The following is a 14,530-nucleotide window of genomic DNA, read 5'->3' on the forward strand; positions in this document are numbered from 1 at the left end:
CGCTCCAAGTCTCTCGGCCGCGTGCGTTATGTTTATTAATAATTTGCTCTCTTCTCATCTCGTAGAATAATTGCATTCAAGTTATTTTTTATTAATTCTATTAATTCTCTTAATTTTTATTAATTCTATTAATTTTAGTAATTCTTCTAATTCTTTTAATAATTCTAAACTTAAATAGATATTTTATCAATTGCAAATTTGCGATGAGAAAGAGTAAGTACTTTCGTACTCAATAATCGCCGTTTTGTTTTTGTAAATTCTGATATATTATTTTATTAAAGGATAAATTGACGATACGATTACGACACTAAATTTCAACTGGAAAAAGGACATTTTACATCGTATCGATGCTTTCTGATTTATAGGTCAGTCTCGGAGCTGACTATACTAAAGCAATGAATACCGAGTCGCATTGAGCAATCCATCAAGCTGAATATAATTCAGCGTCTGCATCTGACGTCATATAACATAGTACGTTACCTATAACTAAACGCCGTTCTTTTTGTAAACGTCTCGCTCATGCGTCATCTCTGCGCTCGCCCATGCAAAGAAAATGCAAATATATATATATATATATATATATATATATATATATATATATATATATGTGTGTATATGTATGTGTATACAGTTACGTTATGGTCGACACGATATTATCCCGAATAGCATTCTTGTATGAATTTTTACAATCGCTCACTTACAATTTTAAAATACAAATACAAACGGATTGTATAATACATCGGTGGAATGAAACAAACTTCAACGTAATAAGCCGTTCCGCCACAAATAAAATAGCACAAAATTCGATATGGTTCGCCTCGCATGGGAATAAAACACCCGTACTAAGCGATATGGTTGTAATAGCATAATAGTTTTGTTCGTGCATTATCAAGAAAACGTGATAATCTTATTTTATATGTGCATACATACTAATTACATTTTATAGTAGCATACTTAAAGAGTGTTGACTAAAAAAAAGAGGAAAATTGAATAATATAAAAAATAGATAAAATTATAGGTATATGAAATAATACAAAAAGAATTCAATGAAAAAAATGATTATTTTCCGCATCTTTCTCTATTCAATATAATCTTTTAAAAAATATATATACTTTATCACGCGATGTGAGAAATTTGAAGTTAAATTTGTATAAGAAAAAATTAAAAATGGTAGCTTTGAATAAATAATTCAATAATTAAATAATTTTCTTATTGAATTGTGTTGATTTTTAAAATAATCGACGATTGTTTTCCTGCTTAATTTCACGCTTTGCATTCAGAATGAGTGGCTTATAACCACTCACCTCTTCTATAATCTTATGTTTAGTTATCATTTAAGTGTGTTATCAGAAACAGCCATACAGTATGTTGTGTACCATACACAAGAGGACAAGCGTGTATCCTGACAATTCGTGACTTTGCCAACGGTACTGGCTAGCCGGCCTCGGCCTCGGCCGGCTCGTGGTAACAGGGGCATTGTTTTTGTCGGACACGTTGCCTGGATACTAATGCGTTCGGGCACCTAACGTCCGGCTATACGTTAAGCCCGATGCGCCAACGTAAATGCGGCTTACGATCCGCGCACGATAACGGATCCTTAAACCGACATGTGTGTGCAATATCGGTTCGCGTTAACAGTAATCCATGTCAGAGAAGGAATCGCCCTATCCGTGGAATAATAAAATCCACCTCCTCTCCCTCCTTTTGAATCTGCGAGATTTTGCAACCTGATGACACAACAATATTCATCCCCTTCCTGCCCCTTATATGCGCGCGCGTACTCACCGTTTTAGAAATAAATCGATATTTACCTGGATTTACGGCGTGGCAGTGGTTGAGAAGCGGCAGCCAACAGAACAGTAGCACCGCTCTCTGCATCTGAAATCAGAATTAAGGCCTATGAAATATTTATAAGCATAAATCGCGCCTATAGGTTACTAAAATTACGGCGATCGTTCGCAAAATGTCCTGGAAATCTGACCGCAATTAGGATTATAATTATATTATTGTATTGATTATATTTAGGTTCTTTAATAAATTCAAAATTAATTTTTCCTTGCGAATAAAAAGCTCGATAGGAATTCTAATTACGAAGATAGTTATCATTGGAAATTAAATTGTCTTTTAATCTTTCTACGAGTCTAATAGTCAAGAATATAAATAATTAATAATTATATCGTTACTGATTTACTTTAACGGAGACTCAACGTGAGTTTTAATTGACAAGTATAATTTTTTTTTTTTAATCTTGCAAAGTTCTCTCAGTCGAGAATAAATAAGTAGTTTCGTGCGTCAAACTCTATTTATATAAGGGAAATCAGCTTAAAGTTTTTTAAATTAGATCTGTCAAAGTTCATCGTGAGAATGCGGATAGGTTTCGTATATTAATTTTGATCGTAACAATTAATTAATTGTATGGATGCAAAATCAATACTCTTTATACAATTTTGATATAATTTTAGCGTTTATTTTCTCGTAATTGGTTTTTTTTTTACAAGAGCGCTTTAGACACATTTTAAATTTATTTTAAATAATCTACGATCGAATATTGTATGTAGAATTTTCCATCTCACATTTCTTCGTTCCGTAATGAAATTTTCAATATTAATGTCTATTATTTTCACACGCGCGTTTAAAGCAGTAATGTAAAATAATCTCGGCGTTATTAATGCGCTTTTTACATGCGAGTAAATACGTACAGCGAAATCCCGTATGAAGAACAAGAAATCCTACGGATATACATAGAAAACGCAGAGAGAGAGAGAGAGAGAGAGAGAGAGAAATGGAAAGAGAAAAAAGAGAATAAAGGCAATCCTTTACAGGTTCATTGTGCTAATAAAAAATGAACTCGACGCGTGTGCGTGCGCTCGTCACAAGAGATATACTCATGTGGTACAAAGGCAGCTGTGCAAGAAATATTCGTACCGAATTTTTGCAAAGGCCACAATTCGCTGCTCCGCTAACTGCGTAAAAAGAGACCCGATGCGTTTGCGAGTCCCATGTATCTCGCAAGCGAAACGATTTGTCAGCTCGATTCCGATGTCATATCGTGAGGAAATTTAAAATTGCAACATTCACGGGGTGCCGATAATAATCGGCAATACTTTGATTAATTTTCATTCGAGAGAAGAAAAATCCTATGTCGTATAATGACGAACTTTTACACGCCGTTTATTTTTGAATTATCCCTTTTTTATCCGATCTATCCTTCGATACTAAAATCTATCGATATATATGCTGAAATCTATCGTTTCGCACTAAAATCTAATCGTTTTCATAGATTTTAATATTTCCCATGTATAGAACATTTGTATGATATAAATAGTACGTAGTGATAGTACAAACAAAATTAATAAAGCGAACGGAAGTCATATATTGACATGTAAATATGAGAAATTCCTGCTCGCGCATTACAAAATATCAGTCGATACTTATGAATCGCGTTTGTTGATTTGAATATCGTTATGCATTTCAAGCCCACCGCGCATCCATCTTTATATGTCGATATGCAAATGAAAAATGTCAAATATTTCGCCTGGAATCGTTTATACACATCGCAGCGTAACAATGTATTATACATCAAATGTAAACGAACAGCCTGTTTAAAAATAACACTTCTACGAAAAAAAATTACTGCACTGTGGCAAATAGTGACTCAATATTCACAGTATTGATGAAGGGTATTAATCTTATTTTGCGGGAGATAGGCACGAAAGGTCGCGTCAGGCCGAAAGGTCAAAAGTGCACTGACGATTGTATCCCAGTGAGCGTACGGCTTGGGTGGAATGGCCGATTAAATGAGTTTGTAAGTTCTCTTGATATTCTCGCAATTAATGTTCCATTAGTCTACTCCTATGCATTATGCGAGTAATTTAAAGATTTCTCGATATATTTTAATATAAAAATAATACTTTTTTGGATTAATTTATTTAATTAATTTACTGGATTAATATTTTAATAACTTGTAAACCGAAATAAATATTTTAATCCATCCATATATAAAATAAATGTATTTAGAGAAAAGATGAGAGTATTTAAGAGAAAAGATGATGAAACAGAAACATTTGTTGAAATAAATTTGTTTGATGTTGAAAGTAAACTGTACTTAAATTATGTATTTGCTAATAAAAGCAGGCTATTTTTATTTTATCATGTCAAAATAAAAGTTAAAAATGCATGGATCGTTTCCCTTAAATGCATCGATGTAGTACAATGCCATCGGCGGCCTCATTCTCTTTCTTTTCTTTCCCTTAAAATATTTAAAATAAATTAAAAATACGTATAAAGTATCCGAATCTGAAAAAAATGAGTAAAGATTGAATAGGAGGGATAAAGCTTCGTATATCTCCGAAGAATGAAGAGATATATGAAGAGACTGATATGTGGAATTAGACAAAATATCCACGACATCCTCAAAATACGCAATAACTCACATGCCTGACAAGGAAATGTCAAGAAATCACTCCGAATTGCTGTCCGTCAACTCTTTCAGGGCTTTATTATAGTTGGAAAAGACTGTTTTCGCGTTGACACATTGGATGACCTATTTCGACGGTATCTCTTTATGACTCGTCGTCTTATATAGACAGAAATGTTAGATAGAGCCGACTTCTCATCATGAAGCTCCGTGCCGGATAAAATAGTAGATGATATGGCATGTCAAACGAGTAGAAATATTATATCTCGTTTTCTTTCACGTTTCAGAGTGGCCGCGTGCCAATAAATGAATCGCACCGTTCCAGATCGCGAGGAAACAAAAAGAGACCGACTGATATTAAAACTTGGCGTATTATCTTAAAATAAAGTTGATCATATTTCATACGCCTCGTGATTTCTTTAATATAAGCTCAATGAACGAAATTTCGCGGAGTAAACGAGTTGGCAATTTTTGCGCTGAATCACTAGCGCAACAAGAATATGCAAAATGTCAGTTTTAATAATTTATACATATATTTTAATTTGGTAAAAAACGACCAGTAAATCTGTCAAACAAATTCATAAGAAAAAAAGAAAAAGAAAAAAATCAAAATTAAAAATTCTGATTTTTATAAACTTTTAGTAAATAATTTGATCCATTTCAATTCATGGAATTTTCTGTTTATACAAAAAATATAGTTTCTCTACATCTACGTCAGATATGATTAAAAATTTATTATTAGAAAAATTCTCTTTTCTTTTTTTTTGCGAAATATCCAGGATCGAAACTTAATTAATGTTTTTGTTTATTGCAGTGAAGCATCTTAAAAATTTACCGCGTGCTGTAAATGCCATGTTATTTGATATTATTTCACCAGTTTCACCAAAAAACGCATTTCAGAGAAATATTACATCGGCGCATTATTATATACTATTGTCGAGTATTATTGGATGCTGCACCATTTTGCAAACAACTGTGCGCGACATTTGCTCCGCGCTTCGTTATTCAAGTAACATTTAATAACGTTTGTACGCGCGAGCGATGTATGGGTGTCTAAATATATATATATATATATATATATATATATATATATATATATATATTTTAACGATCAATGGCCAATCAAATAGGAAAACATACATAGAATAACATTTCACACGAATACTTACGGAAATAATAAGCTCCTTTCGTGGCATCGCCTTTATTTCTAGTTTTGTGTGGAAAAAAGTCGCGTAGATATTCTGAAAGAACTCGCGTGACTATTTATGATAGTTGAGTACAGCGCGATTATGTTTCTGAACGAATAGAAATATTGTACGACAAAAACAGGAAGAAAAATACACGATTGTCATAGATTATTAGTTCATAATAAAAGATTTCAAAGGAGTATAGTATCTTTTATAAATATGTACATATATATTTACTTATACGCATATTGTATACATATATGTATACAATATGTATATAATATAATTTGAATCGAAGAAAGTCGCTATAAATTTCTCGTAAGTGTATGCTCGAAAGACTTTCATCGCCTTTAAGAGCGATCGCGATTCTGTTCTCAATTCTGTTACTTGCATCGTCTTGGATGTAAGTAAATATCCATAATATCACTTCAATAGTTTTCTGTCGCTTGTCGGAATGTCGTGTCGCGACACGTACAAAAGCCATGCTTCCTCTGCAATGGGAAATCTGGCAGAGAGCTTTGAACTTGTTCAGAAGCGCAAATCTGTTGCGCATGACATGATCAAATAAGGACAAAGGATTCAAAGAGCATGATCATGAAGAAAATAAGAGCGACAAACGGACATAGACACTGCTAAATATTCACTATAGAATTGATGGATACACCGGAGAGTTTAGATTAAACTTCTGATTATGAATATTTAAAATTTTTTTTATACATGGTTTGCGTTTTGTCGCCAATATCCAGGAATTTTGCACCAAAAATCGCGCAAGATCATTGAAATTCAAATTGCGCACTCGATTTTAGTCAATACGAAAGTAATGACCGGGAGGAAATTTAATTTTGTCATACATAATTTATAATTATCGCACATTCATCATGATTGGAAGGATCAATTTATGCGGATTCGAGAGGAAAATATAAACAAAGAGATATTTTCAACGTTGTTTTTTCAAGAAAAAAATTCTCTCACATTTTCATATATTCCAATTAATGGAAAAATTATGAATTTAAAATACAATGAGACGCAGAGAGTCTCGTGATTCAATTAGCAAGAATAATTAATTAATTGCAAAGCAATGTCACGCTCATTAAAGTTGGTTATTCAATAAGATGTGAGGCATAACTCGGAGAATTGCACGAAAGATCCTTAACAATATCTCAGTACGTGAGACACGCTAGTTACAGCGAAGCTGTTAATGCGATTTCCGACTGCTTTACAAGCTCGCGCCGTCGGTTTCTCGCGGTGACGACGAATCATTCCGACATGAAGCAACAATTTAAGCAGACAGCTATGTATCTCCCGTATGCACGACGGATTGCATAGACCCGGTAGACAGATGAGTCGCGCTAAAGTTCGTGGGCGTTGAAAGTTCCCGTCCTCTGCGCCCGTCCAGCGTTCGCAATCTGTCCAGCTGCGATTTCGCGCACGCAAGAAATTTGAACAGCAGATTGCAGTGGAACGGAAAGTGTAACATTCCTGCAGCATCCCTGCGGCCAGCCGGCCGCAACAACGGACCCGCCGATGTAAAACGGCACTAATGGCGCGAGAGAAATGCCAACTCTTTCTGCCCTTGTCCAGAGGTTTCGCAGAGTACAACGTGGCCATGTGCACGTCATTATTGCAATAAAATCGTTAAGTATAGAGAGTTCTTTTTATCAAAAGCGCGAGTGATCTTACATATTCCGAAGAAAACTTTGACCGCAGACTCTTCCAAGAAGATATATATATATATATATATATATATATATATATATATATAGCGTCGTTATATTAGATTAATATTGGATTAAAGTTTAGATCAAAAGTTGAATCGATCCAAAGTTTTGCGAGCGAGTGGAAGAAAAAAGGTGCGATGCGCGTTATTAAACTTATATTTAACTCTCGCTAGGAGTTTTTAATGTCTTGATATCTTGACGGTCGTTATTCTCGTCGGACACGCGTGTTTATTACGGCGATTTAGCATCGCAGCGCTATGAGAGTCGGTGACGGATGCCGCTTTCGCTGCTGTGTACCTATATATGGCTCCATTTCGGCACGAGCGAGCAATCATAAACTCTGGCGCGACGACGCTAAATCATAAAGTAAGAACGACAATGAGACTACCACATCATTCGCAGTAGTCGCGCGCTTGCATCTACACGGGCGAAACTTCGTTGTATGGGTCTGACAGATACATACGCGCAGCGACGATTCTGTGCGATTGTTTCCGGAGCATGGAGAGCGATCAATCTTATTTCGCTGATCCAGCTAATAAAGAACATATTCGGGAATCGAGCGACGCGTTAAAACTTGTGTCGTGTGATGGAATAGAAACTCGCGTCGCGATAGAAAGCTTCATAAACACGAGAATTGAAAATTCATTCATTCGGCAAACTTGCTATCACATCTCGCGCTCGTAGAATTAATATCTCTTGCGAGTTTATTATTCATCCGTTGCGCAATTCCAATCGACCATAAAGCTCGAGAATTTATATGAATATAACGGTATATGTGTATACGTTCCGTGCACTAAACTCAACTTGATCAAACAAAAATACATAGGTAGGAAGATCTCTGGGCTTATCTATGAAAGTAATATATCTTCCGCCCAAACTTCCGCCAAGAAAGTATCACGGAGAGAAACTAGCAGGATACGCGAGTTATTCGTGCAGTCATGTAGAGAACATCGGATTGATTCCGAAAACATCCGCGGCTAGTTTTCGCGTTTCGCAGTTACCTCTGCATCATACTGTAGGTCGGTCCAGAGCTGAATACGCAATGATTTTCCCTCAAAAGATCACTAGAGTTTGACGAACTCGATGCCAAGACGGATAATACAGCATTGAAAGTGGAAGAGGAAGAGAGGATGAGATGAAGGATAATAATACGGATAAAGAGAGGAAGAGTAGGGGCAGGTAAGATCAAAAAATAGAATCCTCGAGTTGAGCGACGGAATTGCCTGACGCCATCGGAATTAAAGATATAAGTGAGAGAAAAATAATTACGTTAGCGATGCTAGTGAGGACTTTTAATACCTCGGCAAGACTGAAATGCGAGTCCCGTGGTATCATCTTTCCAAGCTGCCCGCTTAGTTGATAGGACGGCAGCTAGAAAATAAAAAGGAAAGAAGGCTCGAGATAAGTATTTAAAAAGGAATTAAGTAGAATTATAAATTTTATAAAACAGAGAAAGATAATTTTATTTTAACGTTTTACGACTACCGTATAGGCTTAAAATGCTAAAAAGTGTACTTATTGTGTTAAAAAATGTTTATAAAACGTTGTTATTAAAACTATCTGAACGATTAAATATACGAATATTTCTGTATATATATTTGCGATAGATGTATTTAATTTTATGATGACGATATGCCATTCATGTCTCTTTTATCCTTTCTACGTGATGAATGACTGCACGAACAATCAACCCAGATAACTATAGTGCGCAACTTATGTCCTGTCCTTTCTTCATCTGTCAGTTTCAGCACGAAAAAATTTTAAGTTTTCTATTCACGATTTATGGTCGAATTGTATGAGAGAAAAAATTTAATGCATTTCTTTCTTGCTATTAATAGATTGTAATATTAAAAGTCGATAAAGTTCGATGTCTCTTAAATTTATATCTGTAGCAAAGTTATATGATAGAAGACAAAAATAAAAAGACGAAAAGTGACTTAAAGAGAATTATATAAGTTTCCCTATTCTTAAAAAAATTTTATGGAAATTTACTGTTGGATCTTTTTCAATAAATATTAGGGTACGTATTATATAGATAATTAAGAATAGAAAAATAAGTTTTGCTGAATAAAAATATAATTTAAAATTATTTGTAAGAATATGTGACTTATATTATGTATATACCGCTACAAAAAAAAAACACAGAAAACTACTTTTCAATTTCCATAAATTAATAAGTGCTTGCATATAATAGCTATGAGACTAGCGCAAAATCGAACACAGGATATCCTTTGCGCGGGGATACACTACATAATCCCCAGGATTATAATCCGAATGTAGGCAGACACGATATAACGATAAAAGGACTGCACCTGTCCGAAACCGAGGTTTGCGCGCTCGCAAAAGCCGTGAATTTTCGGCCAAAACCCGTGCGTTAATGAATATCCGCGAAATAATTCGCAGTTACCCGAATAATCGCGAGATGGTCTGAAATGGTATGGCCTAAATTATATATACTAGCGCACACCTGTGTGCAGCAATAATATCCGAAACATCGAACATCGTGCAGGAATGAAACATTCGCGCGCGACGAGAATCTCCGCTATCTCCGCTATTTCTATTTGACACATTCTGCGAGTATTTTATATTGTAGTTTATATCGAAATTACGCTCATATTGTCCCGTGATTTTCCTTTTCATCTTTAGTTTCTCGTGGAATTCGACGCGACAAATCTTCGACAAGTCTCAGCCGCTTATAAAACTGCAATCCATCGCGCTTGCTATGCCGCGCATCGATTATTCTTTTTATCGCGACTGAAAGTGCGATAGAAAATCGGGATAATACGAGATAAATTATCCGTGTGTTCAAAAAGAAGAAAGAAACGGGAGGCAAAAAAGAACAATATTGAATCACTGCGGATTTTCATACATTCGTTAAAAGGGAGAATATAGGCAGAAGAAATTCGATGTTTGTACCAAAACACTACGTTTCCTGGAGAATGGAAATGTAGCTCTGACTTCCGATTCATGTTTCTTTCTTTTTTTAGGAGCACTGTTCCAAATAAAGCCCGCTTTAGACTATCCATGATTCGCGATAGGATAGTAATTTATTTATAACATTTTGTTTATTGCATATAATTAACACATTTGAAAACATGAAGTAAAATATACATATATATACATATATATATAATAATGCATTTTAAGATATTTTTTTACATGTCACATAAATAATACATGGAGCAATTTAGAAGCTTAGCGAAGTTTAGCGTCAAATAAAATACAGTAAATATTACTTTCTTTGTTGTAATAAAAAAAATTATTTTTTTACTGAACTGCATTATTATCAATTTACTTTAATATGGATTTGATCAAAAATTAAACAAAACGGCAAATCTACTATGGATAGGCATAAGACACATCATATTTTTAGATAAAGTTAGCGCACACAAACTTGCTGGGGGTAATTGAGAGAATGCAATAGAGAAAGATTTTCCCTTTTTCAGTTATGCTACAATCCGCTTGCTTATTACATTATTTTGTTTGCGTTAAATAATTAAGAAATTTGCATTTATTTCTCTTTACAACACATTTGCATTGCAAGGAAATTTTGCATCGATATAAAGAGAGAACTTTATTTGAGAACGCAGTCGAGAAATAAAAACAGAGTAAAAGAAGGAAATCGACCATATATCAGGCATTTTGTGCAAAAGAAAGATAGTCATTTAGAAATTGTACAAATGAAGGAAGCTGCATAATTTCATCTCTAATAAAATAATAAAATAAGATATCTTTAGAGATATCTATGGATCTCCCGTGTAAAAATAGATTTAGAGCCCCAAGTATTTTATTTTATATGTACATGAGATGGCGGGATACATGCACATGAAGAGAGCCTCGTCCAGCTACCGCTGGTTGAAAACTACAAAAGCGGACGATGGAAACTTTAATGAAGGGCTCGGCTACTCTATGACGCGGAAACGAATGCGCACCGAAGGGAGGGAAAAAAGCACGAATTCGTGTCTGGCGTTGAAACTTCCACTTCTCTTTGCCGGAGGTGAGGACTTTACGAACTTCTGTTCGTGGTATCGCAACAATGGACGGGTGGCGCGACGGTATATTCCCGATTCCGTCTGGTATCGTATAACGAGCCTTGTACATTCCCATTTTACTCGCGCGGAGAAAGTGTAGCCTCCACTATGTCTAAAATTCGCTTACAACGTGCACAATCTTGAAAAAGAGTCTCAATTGTCCAATATGAGATATCGAAGCTGTGTACGAGATAGGCGACAATATTATCGGAAACGTCACGCGGAAAATCCTTCGAAGCCTTTAAATACAATGTAAATATTCTACGTGCGAAGCGCACATAAAATATATCCAGGATGAATCTTTAAAATAAATCGTATTCGCGACTGTTTTTTTTTTTTATTTCTTGTATTATTTAAATTCAAATACATTTTGCACACAGAGAAAGTCAAAAGAACAGTATACAAAAGGATGCGATGAGAATTATTAAAAAAGACGAATTCGCTTCTCTCCACGAGGATTCGAAAAATGGGACGGAAGTTAGAGAGATGGCGAGCGCCAGAACGGAGGACAGGACGTACAACACTTCCGTAACAATGCTGATCTCTACTACGAAATAAAACATGGTAGACGAGTTTAGGGGACGAGAATAAAGCGAAGCGCGGATAAAGGGAGAGCAGGAAAGAGAGGAAGAAAAAAGAAGCTAGCGTGCTGTTTGGCGAGGAACTAATAAGGCTCCGGGAGGCAAACGCGCCCCGGAAAATGGAAATCGATTTTCTCTCTCTCTCTCTCTCTGTCTCTCGCTTCACGGCGCTCCTCCCACGCATAGACAATTATTACGATGAGTAAGTTGCATCTCGCACGATTCCCGCTGTCGAACCTTTGATATCCTGATGTACAACATCATTAATCTACAGACAAATAGTGGCGTTTAATTTTTCGGCTACTCAATATCGGACCACGACTTCATAATCGTCGTTAAACTATACGAAGTATATTATAAGATAAGATGAAATATTTTTCACGCAAAATTGTATGAAAAAAGCCCGAAACGTAAAGAGATTAAGTCGAGAGAAGAGTTGATTCTGTTACACAAAAATGTCCGTCGAGAAGATATTAATAATTGAACGATCGGAAGTAGTAGATTCCCATCACGGATACCGTTCGCAGTCGATCGTGGAAAGGAGACGATGCTACTTGTCGATAATCTTCGTACTTTCGTACTTTGGGCAAGTAATCGTTTCTATCGCTCCGATGCTTTACGAGCTAACGGCTTTATCCGAGGTCATTGGAATCCAAGTTAGGATTAGATGCTGTTATCGACCCAAGAATACCAGTATATACGTATATACCAACCTGAATCCTCACCTTCATTATCCCTGGCGATTATATACATACACAACCTGAGCAATGTAATATCGAAATTTTTCTGTGCTTATTTCTCTGCTAAAATTGATTCTTAGAATTAAATTTTTAATTTAGAATTTCAACTTATTTAATTCTAACTTTTTGGATACTTAATTTTTTTTAATTTAAAAAAAAAATTTTTTAAGGATTATAAATCTCTCGATGTATTTTTATAAAACATATTTTCGTATTTTATGTTATCTATAATTAGCTAATTTCTAGTATTAGATAATAAATTAGCTAATCATACATAATTATGAAAGTGCAATGAATAGCAAATTTGTTGTGACTAGGTGCACTTGCTCATGAAATGAGCAAGCGCAAATAAACAACGAATACTCATGAACAGTAACATACTAAAATAGTATTTCGACTTTGTATAAACGATTATATATATATTACATTTATTATTACTCAAAAATATTCGATACCTACCTAGGTAAATAACAAGATTACCATACATAAACAACGATCTTGTTGTCGTACACGCGATCACATTCCAGCGAGCAGATCAGTGTTTACGTTTAAACACGTACACATACATTTGAGTCGGTAAAGCAATGTTATGTTCTTGGATATTATATTTTGCAAATATTTAATTTATCTTTAATTTTATCTCCAAATTTTACTTGTGTATTTATTGACTTATATGTCTATATAAAAATTCGTTAGTAACAGAAATGGCATTATGCAAAGTCGACCACTTGATTTTTCAGTGTTAACTGATTTATAATTTCGTGCAATAGTAAGTTTTGTATTTTCTCGTCGTAATTTAGAATTTCATGTATGTCGTGTATGATTAACGTCAGGAGTGCTATGTAAAAACTTGAATAATCGTCGTATTTTGGTAAATGGTGCGCGCGCGATCGTAATTAACGTTTTCGCGAGTAAGTGTCGTGTGAGTGCCATGATGGAATAGCAAGAAGCGTACATCAGAGATGGAGGAGGTTCGAAGACATCGAGTAATAGCGAAGTAAATAAATATAATTACGTTAATTTATTATTTGTTATTTATAAAATTAATTGTTCGCTTATCTTTGCGACTCACTTTACATCATTATGAATTATGACGCATATAAAATATTTTATTTTTTTATTAAAAAATGTTTATTTTAATATTTAATAAAATATCTATAAGTATCTATATAATATTTTAATAATTTTTTATATACATATATATTATGTGTATTTTATTACATATATATATAATATTTCATTCTTGTTTAAAAGATTTATAACTTTTTAGATTATTTATATACAAACTAAATTTCCATTTATTATAGAACAATAAATTAACATTTAATTATGTCAAATATTCGAATTTTATTTCTCATGATAGGGGAAAGAATGATAATTAATGAAGACCTTTATCCTTGTTTTTAATATTATTTCTTGTTCGCAACGTGAAGTTTATAAGTAACACGAATTTATAACATTAATCATGCGTGTGTTGTACATTTGCTAAGAATATAATGCAAAGTCAGTTATTGGTTTGGAAAAATACGAGTCATAAATAAGAGTCGCCGCAAGAGTTTACTTCCGCAGGCAAATGTATAGCGCAGTTAGTTTCCTGTAGATAAGTAGATACGCGGCGCACAAAATTGTGCGAGTGCAAAATAATATTCTAAAAACCAGTTAAAAAGTAAATGTTTTTAACAATTATATAATGTATATATATTTTTTTTTAATTTTGTATTTTATGTATTACTTTTAAATATTTTAATAGCATATAACACAACATATATCGCTTGCGTAATTTATGATTGTTTTAACATCTGATATTTACATATAAATTATTATATTGATTATGAACTCGGCAAGTTCAATCGATA

At 34.2% G+C, this 14,530-nt stretch overlaps 1 protein-coding gene across 3 annotated transcripts in view; it reads right to left on the bottom strand.

Annotated features, from left to right (window-relative positions):
- Positions 1-14,530, bottom strand: part of LOC126850257 (suppressor of lurcher protein 1) — a 256,983-nt gene that overhangs the window by 222,559 nt on the left and 19,894 nt on the right. The window contains exons 2-3 of one of the 3 annotated variants that reach the window (XM_050593072.1): positions 8,622-8,693; positions 1,812-1,878 (exon numbers count right to left, since the gene is read on the bottom strand). In XM_050593072.1, coding sequence (XP_050449029.1) covers positions 1,812-1,878; positions 8,622-8,693 — 139 coding nt within the window. Of the gene's footprint in view, positions 1-1,811; positions 1,879-8,591; positions 8,694-14,530 lie in introns of all 3 variants that reach the window. The other 2 variants (XM_050593071.1, XM_050593074.1) reach the window with 2 other exon arrangements.

The sequence above is a fragment of the Cataglyphis hispanica genome, chromosome 6, assembly GCF_021464435.1.
Source record: "Cataglyphis hispanica isolate Lineage 1 chromosome 6, ULB_Chis1_1.0, whole genome shotgun sequence".
Taxonomy (NCBI): Eukaryota; Metazoa; Arthropoda; class Insecta; order Hymenoptera; family Formicidae; genus Cataglyphis; species Cataglyphis hispanica.